At 46.1% G+C, this 24,452-nt stretch overlaps 1 protein-coding gene across 1 annotated transcript in view; it reads right to left on the minus strand.

The window, feature by feature from the left end:
* LOC117454804 (glutamate receptor ionotropic, kainate 5-like) overlaps positions 1 to 24,452 on the minus strand; it is a 403,890-nt gene that overhangs the window by 139,028 nt on the left and 240,410 nt on the right. Inside the window, exons 6-7 of the mRNA XM_034094000.1 lie at positions 12,660 to 12,838; positions 10,979 to 11,032 (exon numbers count right to left, since the gene is read on the minus strand). Coding sequence (XP_033949891.1) covers positions 10,979 to 11,032; positions 12,660 to 12,838 — 233 coding nt within the window. The remainder of the gene's footprint in view (positions 1 to 10,978; positions 11,033 to 12,659; positions 12,839 to 24,452) is intronic.

Below are 24,452 nucleotides of genomic sequence, written 5' to 3' on the forward strand. Positions count from 1 at the left end.
AACACACTCTCACTCCCTAAGCGTCCAGGAGCGACGTTTGGTCAGGGTCCCGTGGCGTACAGTTGTGACGCTCCTAGGCTCCTTCAGCGTCATAAAGGGACGCAAAGAGCTTTCAACTGATTGCAATGTATTCCCATCTGCGTCGGGATTTGACGCTCATGGAAGCACCGTATCCATTTATGTCGGCAGCCCTTAAAGGCAATGTGAGCGTCCATTCCCATTGGATAACGGAGAATTGTACACCCGGAAGTAAGTATTCTCCTTACTGTCGATTGATTTGACAGTGATACCTCCACTACTCATCAACTCAAAAACACCAGATTGTCTTTGTTAATTAAACGACATTGATTGGTTTAAATTGTGTGCAATGCTTTTATGTTTTTCCCCTTCAATTCTGAATGGTGTGACAATGTCCTATTTGATTGGATTAAAATGTACATATTCTTCCTGTTATGTCTGCCTGCTGTATTTTACCTAATGCAAAGTGACCTGCTCCATCGAAATCAGTCGCATTGACCCGAAGACACATTGTGAGTTGTATACACTGCTGGAAAGAGGAGATTCCTAGCTTTCTAATGATATCAGGATTGTTGTTGAACTCCAAATATTAAGCAAAATATGTCACATTATATAATGACTGTCACCGAGTCATCATTTTGAGAAAAAGGCCTTGAAAGTTTCCTCTTCTCTGGATCGATCTGATTGATTATCAGCGGAGCAAATGATCAAAGTAGTATGGAGGAAGATATTTTCGTTTGGATTACTGGTCTGGGGGAAGCTCGCGAGTGTGTGTGTGTGTGTGTATCATAGACTGTATATATAAAGGTGTGTATACGTGTATGTGTTTGTGTATTTTTGCGTTTGTTTCCCGGGGAAAACTCTCACGAGAAACACCGGCTGTTGTTATGCTTGCTGTGACGTCAAGTTACTCCGTTCTCCGCTTGTAATTATGCCGTTACAAGCTTCAACGTTGTATTTATCATCTGAATTTGCCGAAACAAGTTTAATATTCTGTTTAATTGAAATCAGATGAAAACAAGACGACAACGCCATAGCCCTCACCATCCACACTGCCCTCACACACCTGGACCAGAGGAACACATATGTGAGAATGCTGTTCATTGACTACAGTTCAGCTTTCAACACCATTGTGCCCTCCAAGCTGGCCATCAAGCTCAGAGACCTCGGGCTGAACAGCACCCTCTGTGACTGGACCCTGAACTTCCTGACGGGCAGACCCCAGGCAGTGCGGGTGGGAAACATCACATCCTCCACACCGGAGCCCCTCAAGGCTGCGTGCTCAGCCCTCTCCTCTACTCCCTGTTCACATACGACTGCATGGCCACACACAGCTCCAACACCATCGTGAAGTTTGCTGACGACACGACCGTCATCGGCCAGATCACCGACTGCGACGAGACGGCGTCCTGAGAGGAGGTCGAAAACCTGATATCTTGGTGCCAGGATAACAAGCTCCATCTCAACGTCAGCAAAACCAAGGAGCTGATTGTGGACTACAGGAAGCAGCAGGGAGAGGGACACGCCCCCATCGTCATCAATGGGACTACGTGGAGAGAGTCAGCAGCTTCAGGTTCCTCGGGGTCCACATCACTGAGGACCTGACATGGACTCATCACTGAGGACCTGACATGGACTCATCACTGAGGACCTGACATGGACTCATCTCTGAGGACCTGACATGGACTCATCACTGAGGACCTGACATGGACTCATCACTGAGGACCTGACATGGACTCATCACTGAGGACCTGACATGGACTCATCTCTGAGGACCTGACATGGACTCATCACTGAGGACCTGACATGGACTCATCTCTGAGGACCTGACATGGACTCATCACTGAGGACCTGACATGGACTCTTCACTGAGGATCTGACATGGACTCATCACTGAGGACCGGACATGGACTCATCACTGAGGACCTGACATGGACTCATCACTGAGGACCTGACATGGACTCATCACTGAGGACCTGACATGGACTCATCACTGAGGACCTGACATGGACTCATCACTGAGGACCTGACATGGACTCATCACACCACCACCATCACCAAGAAAGCTCGACAGCGGCTCTTCTTCCTCCGCAGGCTGAGGAGGTTCAACATGGACTCCAGGATACTCTTCAACTTCTACAGGTGCACCATAGAGAGGACCCTGAACTTCTACAGGGGCACCATAGAGAGCATCCTGACCTTCTACAGGTGCTCCACAGAGAGCATCCTGACCTTCTACAGGTGCACCATAGAGAGGACCCTGAACTTCTACAGGTGCCCCATAGAGAGCATCCTGACCTTCTACAGGTGCTCCACAGAGAGCATCCTGACCTTCTACAGGTGCTCCATAGAGAGGATCCTGACCTTCTACAGGTGCTCCATAGAGAGCATCCTGACCTTCTACAGGTGCACCATAGAGAGGGTCCTGACCTTCTTCAGGTGCTCCATAGAGAGGATCCTGACCTTCTACAGGTGCTCCATAGAGAGGATCCTGACCTTCTACAGGTGCTCCATAGAGAGGATCCTGACCTTCTACAGGTGCACCATAGAGAGGATCCTGACCTTCTACAGGTGCTCCATAGAGAGGATCCTCACCTTCTACAGGTGCACCATAGAGAGGATCCTGACCTCCTACAGGTGCACCATAGAGAGGATCCTGACCTTCTACAGGTGCTCCATAGAGAGCATCCTGACTGGCTGCATCACGGCCTGGTACGGCAGCTGCTCCGCCCTCAATCGTAAGGCTTTACAGAGAGTGGTGAAAACTGCACAGAACATCACCAGGACAGAGCTGCCATCCATGGAGGACCTTCACTCCCAGCGGCTCAGGAAGAAAGCCCTCAGGATGATCAAAGACCCCCATCCCCCCAGCAACAAACTGTTCTGTCTGCTGCCGTCTGGCAGGCGGTACCGCAGCATCTGGACTAAAACCACCAGACTCAGAGACAGTTTCATCCCACAGGCCATAAGACTGCTAAACACCTGAACTGCTGAAACAATTTCATAATATTCATCTGCTACTTAGTAATTATATATCTATTATCTAATATATCATTCCAATAACTTGTATATAGACTCGTATTGCACTATTACACTTTTTTTTCTCCACTTTTTTAAAACTATTTTTCTTTTTGTATTACTTTTAATATAGTATATTTTAATATTGTTTTAATATTGTCTGCTTATCTGTATTATTGTGTTGCATTGTTGGAGAAGCCTGTGACCTAAGATTTTCAATGACATAATTACTCTGTAGCTATGTTAGTTTGACAATAAAGAACCTTGAACCTTGACAGACAGAGTGTCATCATCATTTAGCGGACTCTTCAGCGCAGTTAAACATATGTTGTATGTAGCATCTTTACTGTTCAGGGTAGTGGAGGGGAGTTATTGTTTCAACAACATGGTCCAAAACAATAAGCTTCCAACAGACATCCAGGAAATATAATGTGCTGAGCTGTTCAGCACAACTACTAAATGGACTGCTCTTATAACGCTATTCTCGTCTTTACGACCACTCAAAGCACAACTCATCTCATACAGAGGCAGAGCCACCATACAAGGTGCAAACTAATTATTCAAAGTGATACACACTCACACTCTTCTGGCCATGTCATTGTGACCTGGCATGGGGTTCAGTATTTTGCAACATAGTCCCCCCTCAGCCCGGTGGACGCCGCTCTGCCTCCTCAGCTTCACTGTGTGAGGTTCATTTATTTCCCCCAAATCCCTCCAACATTTACTTAACTACTCCCCAGTAAGGAAGCGGCTGCTGCTGCTGCTGCTGCTTTTGTTGATGTCGCTGCCCGTCTGGTTGCCATTTGCCAAATCAATTTCAGCTACAGCCAAGAACACAGTCAGACTGTGGGCCTGCCAGCCATGACAAAGAGCAGTTGGCTGAGAAGTCTCCACGGCAACGCTGTTGAGAGGAAACACTGCGACAGGATCCAGAAGGGCAGCCAGCGAGGCAGTGACTGCAGTTCAGACAGGACGTCTCATCAAACTCTTCAGCAGGCCCAGGAGGCTGGACAAGGTCAGAGCTGTCAAAAAAAGCATGTGACCATCTCTGTCTCAGATTTGTGAGAGTTTGAAAGAGCAATAAGTAAGATTTAGACTCTTCCCTGCCTCATCCAGCAGAGCAGGACTTTCATATCTCTGCACCGCTTTGATTGATTACTAATCAATACGTGTGACTCACAGACTTAGAAAGTCCTTCTACTCCGACTGGAACATTTCACTGCCCCACTGATTGAGCGAGAGAGAGAGCGCACCGGTGCCAGCAGGGATCATGTTGTTAGCCTCTGCACTAACGGACATAAGGAGCTATTTGTTCCCCAACAAGCTGGAGGAGAGCTCTCCTCTCAGACTGAGATGCTCAGTTGAGCTAAAGGACTCTCTGAGTGTTTAGATAGTACTTTAGACAAAGTTATCTCAGTGGGTCTCAAACGGTTTGCTCACAAATTATGTAAAAGATTATTTCCGAGGCACGCCTTCATATGATCATTATAGTTATACAAAAATAAGAGGATACATGAAAAACAGTAACGAAATACTACATGACAGTAAAACAAGAATAGGGTTAGGGGGAGTGATTTCTAAAATATCCATAAAAAAAAAATGAAAATCTGTTTACAGTTGTGTTTCATATGGATGTTGAGAGATGTATCCATAGATCTCTTAATTTTGCTCTCAAAGTGCACCAGATGGATGCTTTTAACTTCAATATTAAAAAACAAAATCTTCCCGGGGAGCATGCCCCGGGACCCACCTAGAGGAGGTTTTGTCCGCCCCCAACTTGTAAAAAATAGCACTTTACCCCTGCCTATATGCCGTGACCTGATTATCGAGCCTTCATTGTAATGTGTACTGTTGCAGTAGAACATTCCACTGTAGCGCCCGGTAACTTCCTTGATCCGCACCAGTCTGGTTTCAAGGCAGGTCACTCCACAGAAACTGCCCTCCTTGCTGTCTCTGAGGAACTGCACACTGCTAAAGCAGCCTCCCTCTCCTCTGTCATCATCCTTCTGGACCTCTCTGCTGCATTCGACACGGTGAACCATCAGATCCTCCTTCGCACTCTCCAAGAACTTGGAGTTTCAGGCTCCGCACTTTCCCTCCTCACCTTGTACCGCAAAGACCGTACCTACAGGGTCACTTGGAGAGGGTCAGAGTCCGACCCTTGTCAATTAGCTACAGGGGTCCCTCAGGGCTCTGTCCTTGGTCCCCTCCTCTTCTCTCTGTACACAAACTCGCTCGGATCAGTCATTAGCCCGCATGTTTTTTTTCATTCCACTGCTGACGACATCCAATTAATTCTGTCCTTTCCCCGCACAGAGACCCAGGTCGTCGCATGCATCTCTGCTTGTCTAGCTGACATCTCTCAGTGGATGTCTGCTCACCACCTCAAGCTCAACCTTGACAAGACTGAACTGCTTTCCCTTCCGGGAAAAGATTGTCCCACTCTTGACCTAACAATCAACATCGGCACCTCCGTTGTTTCCCCGACTCAGACTGCAAGGAATCTGGGTGTGACCCTAGATAACAACCTGTCCTTCACTGCAAACATCGCTGCTACAACCCGTTGCTGCAGATACACGTTTTACAACATCAGGAGGATGCGTCCCCAGCTGACACAGAAAGCCACGCAGGTTCTGCTCCAGGCTCTCGTCATCTCATGCCTAGACTACTGCAACTCCCTCCTGGCTGGTCTACCTGCATGTGCCATCCGACCTCTGCAGCTCATCCAGAATGCAGCTGCTCGTCTGGTCTTCAACCTTCCTAAATATTCCCAAACCACGCCGCTCCTCCGCTCCCTTCACTGGCTTCCGGTAACTGCTAGAATCCACTTCAAGACAATGGTACTTGCGTACCATGCTGCGAATGGACCTGGCCCTTCCTACATCCAGGACATGGTTAAACTGTAGACCCCAGCACGTGCACTCCGCTCTGCATCAGCCAAACGACTCGCTGCACCCGCACTGCGAGGCAGACCCAAGTTCCCGTCAGCAAAAACAGGTGGGTTTGCTATCCTGGCTCCAAAATGGTGGAATGAGCTCCCATTGACATCAGGACAGCAGAAAGCTTACACACCTTCCGGCGCAGACTGAAAACTCATCTCTTTCGACTCCTCTTCAAGCAAAACAAAATAAAAAGCACTTAGATATAGTGTTAATTTCGTTGACTAAAACTATGACGAAATATGTTCGTCAACGACCTTTTTTTCCATGACGAAAACGAGATGATGACGAGACGGCACCCGACGGCAGTAAACAATAACTGTAACGAAATCATCATGCAATATCGTTGACGAAAAGTGACGAGACGAAAATGTAGTTTACTAAATAAAAACTATGCCAAAATCTCTCTTTACTTTCGTTGACAAAAAATGAGGAGACGAAATATTATTAAAGATAACGTTACATCTCTGATAGTCAGTTTTTCTCCCAGCAGCAGCAGCTGTTTCTGTGCTGCGTGCGCGGCGGTAGATTTGAATTACACCGGGCAGCGGCACACTGTGAACTGTCAGGAAGACTCGGGTCTAACTCATAGTCTAACTCGTGGTCTAACTAACCTTATTCAACAGAAAATAAAATGGCAACAACAGGGCTTAGGAGCAGTGGTCGCAATCGCGTTAACCGAATACCCCCCCGTCAGTGCGAGCGATTGATAAATTGTGCACTCGACGAATAATAATGGATTATGACGGAAATGTTACGATCCTGTCCGTCAAAATGACTGACAACAAAAAAGTCTAAAGCCACCACTGCTTGGGAGAAAGAAACTATGTGATATGTGGGCCCATTTTCGCTACAATGGAGATAAAAAGCGAATGCATTGTTTCATCAGAAGGGAAGCAATGTGGCCATAACACAGCTGGTACAAACACCACAAACCTGACCAGATACTCTCTGCAAAGCTTCTTATTCATTCCACCTGTGTTTTTCATCAAATAAGGACAAGATATAATCTTATTGTGAAATACGTTTGACTAAAATGACAAATTATTGGTTTTGGCTAGAACAGTTTGACTGAAATGTTCTATATAATCTGATGACTAAAAAAGACTCAACAGTTTTCATTGACAAAAAGTAGACTAAAATAATTTGTTTTCTTTGACTAAAATAAGACTAAAATGCTCAGACTTTTAGTCGACTAAAACTTGACTAAATAAAAACAGGATGAAGGTGACTAAATATGACTAAAACTAAAAAGGAAATTTAACACAGGACTAAGACTAAAACTAAATAAAAAAATAGCTGACGAAATTAACACTACTTAGATACTAACTAAGCACTTACATACTAACAAAGGACTGGCTTATCTAAAGCCAGTTGAGTAGCACTTGAAATGTTTTAGCTCTATGAAGCCTGATGTACTTATATGATTCTGTTTTCTTCAAGTTTGTATCTTCTTGGTCGAACGCACCTATTGTAAGTCGCTTTGGATAAAAGCGTCAACTAAATGAAATGTAATGTACATTAATGGGAAACCCTAAATGTTTGAGCACCCTCTATGAAACGTCAAGCTACCCCACAGCACCCCCAAAAGAAAATCTCTGGCGCCGCCACTGTGGGCTAAGCCCCTAATGTTTCCAGGTCCAGGAAATGCCCCTGGGGTTAGGGTTAGTACACTTCTTTCCTATGTTTGTTTCACGGCTGCCTTTGCCTAAGGGTTACACATTGATATCAGTCTAACCTTGACTGCTTCTGTCTGTCAGGCGTGAACATTGTGTTCTTAAGGTCTAAAAACATGTGATCAAATGGCAACCAGCTCTAAAAAGTTAAACCAATGAAGTGCTTGAACTCATTCATTGAATTGTAATAGACCATAAAACAGCATATTCTTTAAGGTTTGGCTACCTTCTGATCGACAGTTTGCTATCACGGATTTGGGTTCTGCAGTCTCCTCTTACTTTATTCCTTTTATTGTGAGTTGTCACTTCATAACAGTGTTTGGTGAAATGTGAGGCACCTAAAAGTATCTTGTTCTGCCTTCCGTTGATCTCTACGCTCTTGTGACACTTCTGGATTCATAAATCCCGGATGTTGACAGTGGAATAAGAATCTGCAAACAGTTGTTTGGGGTGTTCCCTCTCCTATAGTGTGTTCTAGACGTTTTTATGCATGTAAATAGTCTGCAAAGGCAAACATCCCTGTGTTCTCTCTTCCACACACTAAGTGGTTGACCAATCACAACAGAGCCGGCCAGCTAACCAATCAGAGCAGACTGGGCTCTGGTTTCAGACAGAGGGTGAAAATAGGTGCTGCAGCACAGGCAGTATGAGAACAAATAAAGAGCTTTTTTAAAGCATGGAGACATGTCCCAGTAGAGACACTAAATACTGATATGAACTTGAAAATGAGCAGAATATGACGTCTTTAAACTTAAAATCGGTCGTCAACCAATCACGTAAAGGTAACAACATCCACCTATATACAGTCTATGGATGTGATTCTACAGTAAGTGACCCCGCCTAGTGCAGCGAGTATACAGATACACCAAAAACGTTTGAAATTACATTTAGCTAAATGGTAACATTCACATTTTCCGGAGGTTACCAATTGTTACAGTTTAGGTTTAGCATTCAGCATTAACAGGCGACACAGTTCAGGCTGATGGGAAGGTCTTAAGTTGCAGGTACAGCTCATAAACACAAGTATTGGACACATTGTGTTCTGATTATGGCGCTGGATGTAAAATCAAGATATTTTAATCTGGACCATAAATGCACCAACTGATAAACAGACCGGCACACGGTACCACATAAATAAAGAAGGTCCAGATGGCAGCAGTCTGGAGGAAATGTGTGATCCTGAAGTTAATTAGATGAAACGTAATGAACCTAATCTAATGTTTGCTTTGACCCTCATTACACACGGCTTATGGTCTTACTTGGAAGCCACATTCTCATTCACTTTCTGCCTCAGCTCAGCTGCTGCTGCTGAGAGCGCTGACATGGAACCAGAGACGAGCTGTAAAACCTGGAGCCCAGGATCATTTACTGCCGGTGGAACACTTTTTTATTTAAATGACTTAAATGCCATATCAGGCTTGATGAATTACCTTCTTTTTTTAACCTATTCGTCTACTTTAGTATCTTGTCTCTTGTCTGTATTGGTTTGATTTTTTTATTTGTATTTTTAGGAAATGATTTGATTACAAGGCATACAAAACAAAACAAACACTTAGATGCATAAAATAACTACATAACAGTCCACACATCAGAAAAAGGGGAACAAATACAAATTGATAATAACTTATAAGGTTTAGGTAATGTTTATCTTTCACATAATGGACACAACATTAATACTCATACGTACATTAATTATCACTTCTTACCATGTCATTGTAAGTGTTTTAAGTTTTATCCTTCCCATTGTTATGATTCTTTTAGTTTTGTTTTTGTTGTGTGCTATTTCCTGTCTCCCCCCTCTCTTCTCTGTGTTCCTCTGCAGGGCTGGCGTCTGCAGGGAGTTGGCTGGCTCCTCCCAGTAGCAGACGAGGCACACCTGTTTCCACTCACCTCTTTACCTGTAGAGATAAAAGCCCGGTCCTCATGCCTCTTCCCTGCCAGATCATTCCTCTGTGTTTTGACCCTCCGGTGTGTCTCGCTGCTCTCCTCGTCTTCTGGATTGTTTGTTTGGATTTTTGCCTCCTGTCCCTGAAGACTCAGTACCAGCCAACTTCCTGACTCCACTGCCGTCTTTTTTCTGTTTTCTTCTTGAATAAAGCTTTTTGTTTTTTACCATCTCGCTCCAGTCTTTTGCTTTGGGGTCCGAGATTCTATAGGCCGTAACACCCATCTTTCATCAAAGATATGAACTTGGTTACTGATTCTCCATTTAATGAATTTCATTTACTAGATTCTTCCATTTTGAGTTATTATCTGTTTACCAATCCCTTGTAATTTCTTTAATAATTGCTATTCTTAGTACGAGAAATAAGTATTAATCTAAGCCTGTTTTCCGAAGTAATACAATTAGTGGGTTCTTGTTTAGAGGAAAGCCAAAGATATTTGACATGTCTCTGTTTCCTGCCTGCTGTTTTAAAATCCTTTCTACATGTATACGTCTCTCAGCCAAACGTCCCCCTCCTGTCCGTCAGCGGAGCGTGTTTAGTACAAAGTGAGTGGTAGGTCGCAGACACTGCTGCAGATGAATATGCTCCGGAGGTCTTTAAGTAGGCGGAGTCATTTTCATTTTGGTCCATATCCAGGGTTCTGCTGGGGGGGGCAGACCCTCACTCTGCCCTTGGACTGCAGGCACAGTGTGGAGTGCCCTTGCGAACAGTGCCATTAAATGATGTGGCACTTACATGTTTCGAGTTCGAGACAAGTTATTATCCATGCCAGGTCTTTTTCACGACGAGGGCACGACAGCAGACGTTGAAATGATAATGATCAGAAAGCAGCTTGCATGTCTGATGAAGAGGGAAGTCTGCTGTGTGCAGGCGGAGGTGAGTGAGGAGGAGAAATAGTTTCAGGATGTGATCAAACCTGATTCAATATCATTGCCAGCAACTCAAATCTTGACTCAATATTAAGCGAGTCAAACCTGCTTCAGTATAATTACAGTCAGCCAAAACCTGATTAAGTGTCAAAACAGTGAGACAAAAACTAATTAGTATAACTAAAGCCTGATTCAGTTTCATTAAAGTGACTCAAAACCAGATTCAAAATCAAAACGGTGAATTAAAACCTGATTCAATATCATTGAAAGAAATTCAAAACCGGATGCAGCCTTCACAACAGCCTTGAAGGTGTCAAAGGATTGTAATATTAGGATAAGGAAGTAAAAAAGAGTAATATCATGGTGATTGTGAAGACTTGAGACAGATCTGATTTGCTCACTACACAACGTGTACACATTCATATTTAAAAGCCACGAACAAGTGCTTTATGCATAATATCTGACCTTTAATGGAGGACAAGTGCTACATGATGGATGAGCAGAGCTCTTACCATGGTGGTGAGGATGTACTTGTAGAAGGCTGACGTCATCCCCAGCTCGTTCGCCTGCAGGTCCACAGAGTGGGAGAAGAAGAGAGAATAGTGTCAGCGCTGAGGAACACCATGTGTAACCCATCTGTCTCATATTCCAACCTGCTCACTGAACCTTTGCTCTGGCAGCGTGGTACGGAGCTCCCTGATTCTCTCACAATAGGAAGCACTGATAATGCCTCGCAGCACAAATACAGGATCTGTCAGTTAAGAAAGAGACTTAGTTTGTTTAAAGTGTGAGGTAAACATGTCTTCTGGGTTAAATCTGTCAAAAAAAGACATGTCGACATCATCATTGTGAGTTTATGAGGCTCTATGTGACCCAGTATCCTCTCTCCAGAAGTTGTCTCGGAGCACGTGACTCGCTGCATTAAAACAACTTACTTCCATCTTCTCGGTTAATAAATTGGAGGAAGACTCCATTTTCAATGTTATTGATTCTTAAATTGAACAACTGTCGCAAAAAACAACTTCCCCCGTAGGATCAAGTGTTTCTGATTCTGATATGTTCAGGGAACGGTTGGGTTGAGCTTAAAGATAACTGAGTACGTGGTGTAATTAAGGTATGGAAGTTACGTGACAATAATTCACCTGGTATACCATGGGACATTAACAGCGGCTCTTGGATGAAAGACTGATGTTTTTTATGCAGAATTACCAATATTATTAACATATTTATAATATACAGTACACAGGAGTATTCCTGTTGCACTAGCAGTGAGCAGGCACAGCCTTAATAACAACAGAGATCTCCAAACTACAAGTGGAATGCAGGCTGGGTAGAGACCGTTTCTAGGGAAGTTCAATACAACTAAACGTCCGGTCACCATAACGACTGAACAGGTTGAGTCCTGCAGACTCATAAACCTTTACAAGCCACCTTTCTATTTCAATAGATGTAGATCATGTGACCGTACAATTAAACATTAGAAACACACTTGGTTTACTTAGGCGACAAAACAACGTGGTCACAGCTTAGGAAAAGATAACAGGTGACCGTTCAGATGAACAGCTGTGAAGGCTACCATCATGCTAACCACTGCTGTAAACATAGAATTGCATTAATCAAAAACAAGAAACTGTGATTGACCATGATGCATTGCTCCTCCTCTGTGTAATGTGTGCGACACAGGGCATATTCTCTCTGCTCTCTCTGTTTTCCAGACTTCAGGAAACGGCACATGCTTCATCAAAAGGCCTTTCTCCATTCTTACAACATTTAAAGCTAACGAGTGCACTTTCTGTCTTGGATCAGGGGTGCTGTTACACTGAGGCTGCTGCCTACTGATGTCCAGTCGTCTCCATGTGCTTCTGAACACTGCTATATCATCATGGTAAACATTTGTGCTGGAAACACGGGAGGGAGTTGGGGTAAACTTGGTATTATAAATAATTAGCGTTAGTTGTTGTCAGCCAACCATTGTTAACGTTGACAGGCCTCGTGATGTCATAACATGTGACACAGACATAACTTGTTGTTGTTGTTGCCTACTGATGCAGTGACATCCATCACTTACCTTTTGGTTTCTCAATGGCCATGAACACATCTGTCACCCTTGGCTCCAGGCATACCAACAAACACAATTGTACCTAATGAGCTACTACTTTACAACGTAACGACGGCGAGCCTTTGAGGCCCCACCTTTCTGAGGATGTGGTAGGAGATGGAGGCGTTGGCGTCGATGATGATGGTGGCCACTTTGTCATCACGGATCTCCTTCAGCAGGGGGGTGGGGTCCAGGCTGTCGTCCAGCATTCGCACTGACAGCGTCTCCCTGGAGATGAGGAAGCGGTGGACCAGCTCCTCCAATCGCAGCAGGCCTACAGGTGGAGTCAGGAAACATGGATTCATGGTTAAAACTGTTGACACTTTAGAACTGTTCAAATGACTTTATTAACACAAATTGCTTTAAGAATTCCTGGGTGTCTGTAGAGACAAACCACTAGAGTCTGCAAGATCGTGTCTTCGTGTGTGGAAAATATTTTGAACTTTGCACAATTCTAAAATGTCCAGAAGGGGAAACAGTGGGTTGGAGCTTCCAGTAAACAGAGCAATATTCATCATCATAAACAACCAATCCTGTTTTGTCTTTTGTCATTATTATACAGTAATAATATAAACCATTTTATTTCATCCAAGGTTCTAACATTACATAAAACAACCCCCCTTCATTTATATTGTTTGGACAACTGTAAAGTATTTAAGAGACCTTATTTAACCACCTCACTTAAAAAAAAAATACAATCAAACTAAATGTAATCTGCTTACAGAAAACAAACTCCATGGTACAGCTCACAGAGTGGTGCAGGAATGAGCCCTAAAACACGGAAATACATTTGAGCATTCCGGTTCCCACATCTCAAAGCCAATGGTTTGTTGAACATGTTTGTGGTCAGATGCTTGAAATAAAGTCTGTGGTTAACACAAGCTTAGGAGATTTTCAAATGTTGTTAGTACATATGTCAGTAACAACCCCACTGGTGAATGTCTGAGGCTTCTCTGTGTCATAAAAACAACAAGTGACTAAATGAGACGACTAAACGCCATCACGCTGAACATTAGCCACCTTTAGCTTAGCGGTGATGACCCATCATGCATCTGAGCTGTAGTTTGTTTATAGTCTAACATTAGCTTTTTCCTTGTGACAAAGTGGTGTTATTACTTGGAGATGATCCTGTCGAACAAAACGTGTAAGTATGGAGAATATTTTCTGCAAGATACAGAAATCCAACATAACGATCCCAGTGCTTCTTTTTGAGGGAGCCCTTGTAATGCTAACTCATGGGTCAGCCTACAAAGATACATCCTCACTGCTCCGATGTATTCAGCCACTCAGCACTTCCTGAAGTATCTCACTCCAGCAGAGCAACACTGAGCGGCTGAGCATCCTGAGGCAAGCACATGAACAATGGTGATAAACTAGGAGCTTCAATTCATATGAAAAGTGACTAGAGAGGAAACACCTTCTTGAAAGATGGATAAAAGCACAGAAATGACGAGTCAGAGAAGGGGGGAGGGGTTGCTCTGAAATCAGATGTCTGCAGGCTTGAAGTGGAAGAGGCTGCACAGTGACCTTGGAAATACAGCGTGTCCCACACTGTGAGGGCCACAGGGTAAAGTAACTACACTGTCCCCTCAGCTCCAATAGTTGTAATACATTTGAGTTCCAGTCAACAATTAACACCACACTTTGATTGAAATAGTCAACTCTTTATTTGCTCGTAACCGGACATTATTTAGTTTATTTGCACACACTTTGGCACTGGTATTTGTTTTTATTAATGAGGTTCTTTGTCTTAGAGAGATACCATGGTCGTTGGGGGAGGTAACTTCCTGGTTCAGCAAAAGGGGTGGCTGGGGCCTGAGGATGGATAAATGCAACACATTCTCACTCCCACCTCGTCCTGTAGTGACGTTATGTCAGGATCCCTTGGCGTCACTATCAAACGCAGTGGGGGCCTTTAGCGTACATTTCCAACCATCAGGGCGTCCCATTGACTTGCATAGAGCTCCCTGAACGTTGCTTATAGACGAGTTGAGATCGCGGAGAAATGCTCTCCGCACATCCGTTCTCACAGCGTTTATCAACCTTTTTCTTACTCAATATCAAGCCACACTTATTGTTTTTACTTCTTTATTTTAATTGTATAATGTCGGACTTTTGTTGCCGTCAGTTATGGGGAGAGTAGAGGCTCAGAATACTGACATCTGTATTGTTTCATCGTTTCTTCCTTCTAATGTTGTATTCTTTTCTAAACCACACAGTGTTATTTACTCAACAATAACACATAACTATCCTTGTGTTTATTTATTTGTTTGATTGTATAATGACAGACTTTTGGAGTCCGTAAGGACCGAGGGTCGGAGCAGCTCATTCGAACACAGGAAGCTGTATTTTCAAAATAATAGTTCATTTATTTTTTAAACACATTCTTTATTGTTTTAGCATATATAGACAACATTTAAATGCAATACATTACAAGTCACATAAATACATCAAATGAACTTCACAAACACGTGGGTAGGCTAAGTAAGGAAATATAGGCAGATAGGAAAGGCTTTTATCCTTCTCCCAGCAGAGGGAAATTAATCATCTCCAGTTTGCTGTTCCAGAATACTCTCTAGATCTGCATGTTCCAGACAGTGAAGGAAAGGGCCCCATACTTTTTTAAATAGTTCTTGTTTTCCTTTAATTGAATAGGTTATTTTCTCTAATGAGACATCCATTCATCCATCTGCTCCCGCTTATCCGTGGTCGGGTCGCGGGGGTAGCAGTTCCAGCAGAGAGCCCCAAACTTCCTTTTCCCTGGCGACATCAACCAGCTCTGACTGGGGGATCCCAAGGCGCTCCCAGGCCAGCGAAGAGATATAATCCACCTGGTCCTAGGTCTACCCCTTGGTCTCAAACCCATCTCGGCCGCTTGTATCCGCGATCTCGTTCTTTCGGTCATGACCCATCCTTCATGACCATAGGTGAGGGTAGGAACGAAAATGGCCCGGTAGACAGAGAGCTTTGCCTTCCGGCTCAGCTCCCTTTTCGTCACAACGGTGCGGTAAAACGACTGCAGTACCGCTCCTGCTGCTCTGATTCTCCGGCCCATCTCACGCTCCATTGTTCCCTCACTCGAGAACAAGACCCCGAGATACTTGAACTCCTTCACTTGGGGTAAGGACTCATTCTCTACTTGAAGTGGACAGTCCATCGGTTTCCTGCTGAGAACCATGTCCTCAGATTTGGAGGTGCTGATCCTCATCCCAGCCGCTTCACACTCGGTTGCGAACCGATCCAGTGAGTGCTGAAGGTCGAAGACCGATGAAGCCATCAGAACCACATCATCTGCAAAAAGCAGTGGTGCAATCCTTAGTCCACCGAACTGCAGACCCTCTCCCCCACGACTACGCCTCAAAATCCGATCCATGTATATTACAAACAGGATTGGTGACAAAGCGGAGCCCTGGCGGAGGCCAACCCTCTACGGAAATGGGACCGACTTACTGCCGAGGACCCGGACACAGCTCTCGCTTTGGGAGTACAGAGATTGGATGGCCCTGAGTAGAGACCCCCTCACCCCATACTCCCGCAGCACCTCCCACAGTAACTCCCTGGGAACTCGGTCATACACCTTCTCCAAGTCTACAAAACACATGTAGACCGGACAAGCGTACTCCCAGGCCCCCTCCAGGATCCTTGAGAGAGTAAAAAGCTGATCCGTCGTTCCACGACCAGGACGGAATCCGCATTGTTCCTCCTCAATCTGAGGTTCGACAATCGGCCTGACCCTCCTTTCGAATACCTTAGAGTGAACTTTCCCGGGGAGGCTGAGTAGTGTGATGCCTCTGTAATTGGCAGACACCCTCTGAACCACCACCCCGGTCTGCCACTCCTTCGGTACTGTTTCCGACTTCCACGCAATGTTGACGAGACGTGTCAACCATGACAGTCCCTCAACACCCAGAGCCTTTAGCATTTCTGGGCGGATCTCATCCACCCCCAGGGCTTTGCCACTGTGGAGTTATTTAACGACCTCAGTGACCCCCCCCCCCCCCCCCCCCCCCCGGGAGATTGGTGTTGATCCCCCGTCATACTCCAGCTCTGCCTCTAACATAGAGGGCGGAGTTGTCGGGTTCAGGAGTTCCTCAAAGTGTTCCTTCCAACGCCCTAACACTCCATCAGTTGAGGTCAACAACGTCCCATCCTTACTGTACACAGCTTGGATGGTTCCCTGCTTCCCCCTCCTGAGGTGTCGGACAGTTTTCCAGAACAACTTTGGTGCCGTCCGAAAGTCCTTCTCCATGTCTTCTCCGAACTTCTCCCACACCCGCTGCTTTGCCTCGGCCATGGATGAGGCTGCTGCCCTTTGGGCCTGCCGGTACCTTGCAACTGCTTCGGGAGTCCCCCGGGATAACAAATCCCTGAAGGCCTCCTTCTTCAGTCGGACGGCTTCCCTGACCACCGGTGTCCACCAGGAGGTTCGAGGGTTACCGCCCCTTGAGGCACCTAGGACCTTGAGACCACAGCTCCCCGCCGCGGCTTCAGCAATAGAGGCTTTGAATACCGACCACTCTGGTTCAATGTCCCCAACCTCCACAGGGATGCCCGAAAAGCTCCGCCGGATGTGTGAGTTGAAGGCCTCCTGAACTTGGGCCTCCTCCAGACGTTCCCAGTTCACCCGAACTACACGTTTGGGCTTACCAGGTCTATCCAGAGGCCTCCCCCGCCACTCGACCCAACTCACCACCAGATGGTGATCAGTTGACAACTCCGCCCCTCTCTTTACCCGAGTGTCCAAAACATACGGCCTCAGGTCCGATGATACGATAACGAAATCGATCATGGACCTTCTGCCTAGGGTGCTCTGGTACCACGTACACTTATGAGCATCCTTATGTTCGAACATGGTGTTTATTATGGCCAATCCATAACTAGCACAGAAGTCCAGTAACAAACCACCACTCCGGTTCAGATCAGGGGGGCCGTTCCTCCCAATCACGCCCCTCCAAGTGTCTCCATCATTGCCCACATGTGCGTTGAAGTCTCCCAGCAAGACTAAAGAGTCCCCTTCAGGAGCCCCATACAGGACTCTTTCCAGGGTCTCCAAGAAGGTATACTCTGAACTGCTGTTGGGTGCATAAGCACACACAACAGTCAGAGTTCCCCCCCCCCCATAACCCGCAGGCGTAGGGAGGCGACCCTCTCGTCCACTGGGGTAAACTCCAACAACGAAGCACCCAACCGGGGACTTGTGAGTATCCCCACACCCGCCCGGCGCCTCACACCTTGAGCAACTCTGGAGAAGAATAGAGTCCAACCCCTATCCAGAAGTAAGGTTCCAGAGCCGACGCTGTGCGTAGAGGTGAGCCCAACCAGATCCAACTGGTAATGCTCCACCTCCCGCACAAGCTCCGGCTCCTTCCCCCCCAGAGAGGTGACGTTCCACGTCCCCAAAGCCAGCTTCTGTCGCCCGGGTCTGGTCCGTCGAGACCCTCCACTTTCACTGCCACCCTTCTGGCAGCGCACCCGACCCCATCGCTGTTTCCCGTAGGTAGTGGGCCAGCGGGACGGAGAAGCGGAGGTGTTGCCCACGTTGACTTTTCAGGCTGGGCCCGGCCGGGCTCCGTGGCAAGCCCGGCCACCAGACGCTCGCCGACGAGTCCTCCTTCTGGACCTGGCTCCAGAAAGGGACCCCGGGCTTCCTCCGGGCCGGGTATCCTCACTTCTTGTTGTTTCTTTCATGAGGTCTTTTGAACCAATCTTAGTCTGGCCCCTTGCCTGAGACCAATTTGCCATGGGAGACCCTACCAGGAACACAAGGTTCCAGACAACACAGCCCCCAGGTTCATCAGGGCACACAAACCCCTCTACCACGGTAAGGTGCTGGTTCTTCAGAGAGGTCTTATGAGACACATGCAGACAATTCTTTTAGCCATCTAACAATACTTGGACTGTTAAAAAATGTCCATGAAAATGCTATCATGTGTTTTGCCAGTAGCAGACATAAATAAAATAAAAAGATTTGTTCTCTCTTCCTTATGCTGTGTTCTCTTGGGTAACACCCTAACAAAAAAAACTTGGGCTCCATGAGTAACTGCAATGATCAAATCTCTTCTATCATACATTTGACCTCTTCCCAAAACGTTTTGATCTTGGTACACACCCAAACACAATGAAAGAATGTTCCCTTAGATTGTTCACATTTAAAACATAAGTCCGGGATATTACCATTACATCTGTATAGCTTTTCTGGAGTAATATATGTACGCATCAGCCACCAGTTATATTGTAAGAGCTTAAGACGGGTATAAGCAAGTTATAAAGTGCAGAAATTAAGTTTTCCCCCCTAAAGTCCTTTAACATTATTTTCTCTAGTGGTGAGTATGGAGGTATAGTTAGTAATTGTTTTTGGTTTGCTCCAATATAGCTTCTAATTTGTAAAATTGGGTGCGTGCGAAGTAATCAGCAGCGAACAGCTTCAACACGTGTATTTCGGTTTTTCACGGCATTCATTGTTATTCTACAATATTGTTGTTTTATAGGTATTTGTTAATGTATATAACCCAATTTGTGTTCTTTGAAATTGAAAAGGATATTGCATTGTGATTGTTACTTTCGTTGCAGTTGTATCTTAAAGAGCTTACGAAATGAAGGACAATACTGTTCTTATTACGATAATATATATACTATTATTAATGGGAAATCATGTTATTCATGACAATATGCCCTCTGTATTTATAAATCGTGGTTTATTACAACTTTCCATGCTCGCTTCCAATGTTACACGACCGCTCCGAACTGTTAGAAATTAAAATCAATGTTGATATGGCGTAATTTGAATTAAATACACTATTTAATTTAAATCAGTTTTATTCTGAAAAACCGGAAGTTCACTAACTATTAACTTAATACTTTTATTCTGAACATTATTCACTTCCGGTTAGCATTAGCATGTGGCGAAATGCTGCATTTTCAAACCGTGAATCAAAGGTGAAATGACATGCGATGTTGTACACTGAGCACACTGGGTTTTGCACTCATTTATTACCGCTGAATAACGTTTATTAGGGAATGTTTAAATAACCACTGACACCAGAATGATATAATTTAACAAGAAAAAGGCAGGAATTGCATTGGACCTGCCCCCGACGACGCCGGCCAATAGGAGAAGACCTCAGATGACATCAGGAAGAGCAAGCCAATAATTGACCTCTTCTACCTGCTGACCTGGACCAAGCCCCCAGGAAGTGCGCCGGACTCAGATGAAAATATTGGTGCTGGCCAAACGGCGGTACTAAACTTCCATTTGGTTGCCAGGCCCGGAAACACTTTTTCCCATTGACTTACATGGGGAAAGAGTGGTCTGTAAATCGTTGGATAATTTTTTTTAAACTAAATAAAAAACCCAGCATGAACACTTGTATAGCCCTTATTAAAAACATTCGTTCCTCAAGTTTTAAAAATGTGCTAATAACGTTATTCTGAGAGTTATTTCCCTCTGCATTATGAACGTGCATCTAACCCACGGGACCACGCCGCCCGGCACGTTCATGTTACGTGTCCCGACCAGTCTATGGTCCCGACCAATCAGAGCACACTGTGCACACTGTGGGGGCTGGAGCTATTGGAGCTACAACGAGCCGTTAAAGGCAGAGAGTGAAATTCAGTGAATACAATACACGTAGTTTACAGAGATTCTGTTTGAGAAACCAATGTGAGTTGCGTTTATCTTTACCCATGGATGCACAATAAGAACGGACCCATATCGTCTTACTGCCATCCCATGGAGCTGCAATAATGGATATATTGCACATGTTTGCTGTAATTCATTATCATACTACATGGGCTGTATGATTAAATCTTGTACCGTAAATGTTGTATTAAATAAAGTTAATATTACTTATTATTATATGCACTGTATATATATATATATATATATATACACATCAAAATAAATATATTATCTAAAACCGGTGCATTTGATTTAAAATAAAAGTAATACATATAATTCAATATTTAAATGGTAACAAAAACCGTAACACTATGAATGATAAGAAAAAGACAACAAAGAAAGTGTTTTTGGTTTTTTCTTGTTCATGTCCATAATGTTTCCCGTTGTGTAGCGTCCAGCCTTTCCCAATCTGGCCTGCACTTCTGTCTGTTGAAGCCACTTCTTCACGCAAACTGAAAAGAAATGTACAGATATAAGTACACTGTAAAAAGAAAACTTGACATTTACGTTAACATTTGGGCTGCTGTGGTTGACAGAACCGTTAAAGTATAATACATTACAAATTATAGTTGGTTAGCATAGACGTTACAGTCAACAATTGCTTATGGTGAATTACAATGGCAAAAACGGTGCAGCTTTATTATCTGGGAAATAGAATAATCGGATCAGGATTCGGTATTGGCAGACAATCAATATCAAATGAATCGGATCATTATCAGCATCTGATCACCTTTGTCGACTTGCAGCCTAAATACAAAGATAACTCCACTCCTCTCCTACCACTCTTACCTCTAATGAGCATTGGTAGAACTAGTGTCCGAGTCATAGGGTCCAGGACTGACATGTGGAACAGAGTCCCAGACAGGCATGGTTCCATGTACAGGAAACTGGAACTTTGAACAGGTGTTTTCATATTTTCTGCCTGAAGATTCACAAGTTCTTGATCAGGTGTTTGATGTGGGCTGGCATGATCCTTTCTGCAGCGATACATAAAGAAAACATTTTTAATAATGGTAATGATGGTAACAACAATAATATTACTATAACTATTTATATAGCACTTACACAATTGCAGAATGATTCTCACAACAAAAATAATGAACAAAACGTTGGGTTACGTATTGTAACCCTTGTCATATTAGCACAGGCTCCGCCCTCTACTGGACTCTATGGGTACTACCTTACCCTGCGAGCATTCTCCCACTGAGACTTCTATAGACGTAGCCGGCCTTGGGCGGGCCTACCTGAATGCGCGCGCATCACACCGTATGAAAGGAGGCCTCGCCTCCTGACTATTATCCTACACCTCTCTTCAGCGAGCGGAATAGGACAGACAGTGCCCTGAGTAGAGGGCTCCGCCTGTGCTAATATGACAAGGGTTACAATACGTAACCCAACGTTATATCTCTCACAGGATTTATACGTGCACTGTCGTCCAACAACAACATTCCACCCTACTGCCCCTGACCGGCTTTTCTGGTCACCAGCTGCTGCACCACATTCTCCTTTAACCCGATGCTCAAAAAACAGTGCCGGGGGACCCCCTCCCCTACCCATAGACGGATGGGGAGAGCCCCCTCGGCCCCGAATGGGCTTACTACACGCCTGCCTCCCTGAATCCCTAACGGCCCGTCTACACTACAGGCATCAAAAAATCTTGAAGCTGGGCGTGTCTGAGGCTTGGCGATTTCTCACGCCCAAGGCGACCAACAACCAATCAGGAATCTCCCGCCCGCCCCCGGCATACAAAGCATTAGCAATGTTAAAACGAAGTAAACTGGATATAAAATCCCCAAACAGGCGAAAACCTACCAGTTTCACCCACTGTCTCTGCCACCTCCCTCCATGCCTCGCTCCTCCGGTTTGTATCGGTAGATGAACAGAGACTGATCATACAGCACCGGGTTATTCACTACCGCTCCATTTTTTTTAATATAAGGAAATGACCTGTGTACTCTCTCCCAGCATACACGCGGTTTGATTGGCTAGCGCTTGTACTGTCAGATTTGCATACGCGGGATTTGATTGGCTGATGCCAAGCATCGAGCCTCAAAAGTTGAACATTGTTCAACTTTTGATGCCGATAGATGCTCGTGATGCTTGCAAAGTCATGCCATGCTCCCCACAATGCAGTTCGGCGAAGTTTCCAAATCTCCATGCCCCACACTCAGACACCGATCCCGTGCAGAGTGTGTGTGGACTAAAGTGTGGAGGGCTACCCCCCTCCTGCGAGCAGAGCAGCCCTCCAGCCCTGTAAGGGCCCTGCGCGCCCCTCGCCCATCTCGGGAACCTCAGAGGGCCCGGGAAAGGCGACGGCGCATCACGTCCGGGGAGGGGGTCAGATGCCAACTGACCCACAACCCCCCCCCCCTCCCCCTACAAATCCTGTGTTGCCCCAGCAAGCACAGACGAGGAGAAAGAGCCAGACATGTCCAAGAGATAAAACCTTATGAAGGGGCCTGGCGTCGACCAAGACGCCGCTGTGCATATATCCTCCACACTCACACCGTTGAATAAGGCTGTTGACACAGCTACAGCCCGTGTGGAGTGTGCACGAATCCCCGTGGGGCAGGCTCTCCCTGCCTGTCCGTATGCATGTGCAATGCACTCGCAGAGCCAGCCTGCCAGGCGTTTCTTGGACAGAGCTTTCCCGATCACACCGCCCCCGACGCACACGAACAGCTGTTCGGTGCGTCTAAGGGCAGCCGTGTGCTCCACATAACATGCTAGCGCATGCACCGGGCAGAGGAGGTCCAGTTTAGCTTCCCAGACTAAAACCCACTAACTGAATAGCCCTCGACCTGAACGCACTCCTGAGGCTCTTGGGCACAAAATAGGGGTTCGGTCTGAGTGTCGCGCCGCTCCGGTCACCCCGAATCAGTAAACAGCTCAGGTGCACCGACAGAGCGGTTAATTCGGACACTTTTTTTGGCTGACGTTAAGGCAAGAAGCAAAGCTGTCTTCCACAACAGTGCTTTTAGGGAGGAGAGCTCCAGAGGCTCAAATGGTTCTAAGACCAGAGCTCCGAGCACTAGGGGCAGGTCTCACTACGGGGTGGAGGTGTGCACTACTGGGCGCAGCCTCCTGACCCCCTGTAAAAACCGCAACATCAGTGGTTGACTAAAGGCTGACCTGCCACCAAATCCCTCATGGCAGGCCGAGATGGCTGCTGCATACACTTTCCCTGTGTAATGCGCAAGCCCTCTGTCCACCAGTAACTCTAAGAAGGAAAAAAATAGAGCCTAACTCACAAGATCGGGGCTCTATTCTCCGAACACCGTCGCTGGAATCCCAGCCACCTCGGCCTGTAACAGGCTGTGGTGGATCCAGCTCTAGATGCCTGGACAGACTGAATAACGCTGTCAGACAATCCACCCTGCCTCAGCCTGTCCCTCTGGAGCCAAGCCTGGAGAGGACGGCCCAGAGTGGGTAACGCCCCGATTGCACTTGCCTCTTGAGACATCACCCCCCAGAACTGGGGAACCGCCCAGGGCTGGCCCACCTTCATCTGTGTCATCTCTGAGTACCACGGCGCCCCGACGCGGTCCGGAGCCACTAGGATGACTGACAGACATTCTCGCCTCACTCTCCTCAGGAGGGGGAGAATGAGACGCAGCGGTGGAAAGGCGTAGAGCAGCTTCCTTGGCCATGGCTCGTGTGCAAACGCGTCCACCCCCAAGGGCGGGCCGTCGCTCAGGGCCATGGAGAACCACAAGGCACAGTGGTTGTTGCGCCGGCTGATGAACAGATCCACTTCCGCTGTCCCGAACTGGGCCCAGATCTGCTTCACCACCTCTGGGTGAAGCGTCCATTCGCCTGGCAGGGGGCCGCCCCTCGACACGAGGTCGGTCCCCCTGTTCTCCAGTCCCGGGATATGGAGGGCTCTCAGGGCTAACACCGCCTCTGAAGCCCATAACCACAGCCTCTCCGCTGTGGTCAACAAGGCGGCGGAGCGGACTCCGCCCTGCCTGTTGATATAAGCCACTGTGGTGCTGTTGTCGCTCCTGACCATTACATGTCTCCCTTGAATTAGGGGCCTGAAATGCCGGAGGACTAACACTACCGCCCGTAGCTCTAGGAGGTTGCTGTGTCGAAACTCTGTTAGAGCCCAGCGCCCACCTATAGCCCTCTTCAGGCAGGTCCCTCCCCATCCTGTTCTGGATGCGTCCGTGAACACTGTGATGTAGGAGGTCATCCGTCCCAGTGGAGA

The sequence above is a fragment of the Pseudochaenichthys georgianus genome, chromosome 11, assembly GCF_902827115.2.
Source record: "Pseudochaenichthys georgianus chromosome 11, fPseGeo1.2, whole genome shotgun sequence".
Taxonomy (NCBI): domain Eukaryota; kingdom Metazoa; phylum Chordata; class Actinopteri; order Perciformes; family Channichthyidae; genus Pseudochaenichthys; species Pseudochaenichthys georgianus.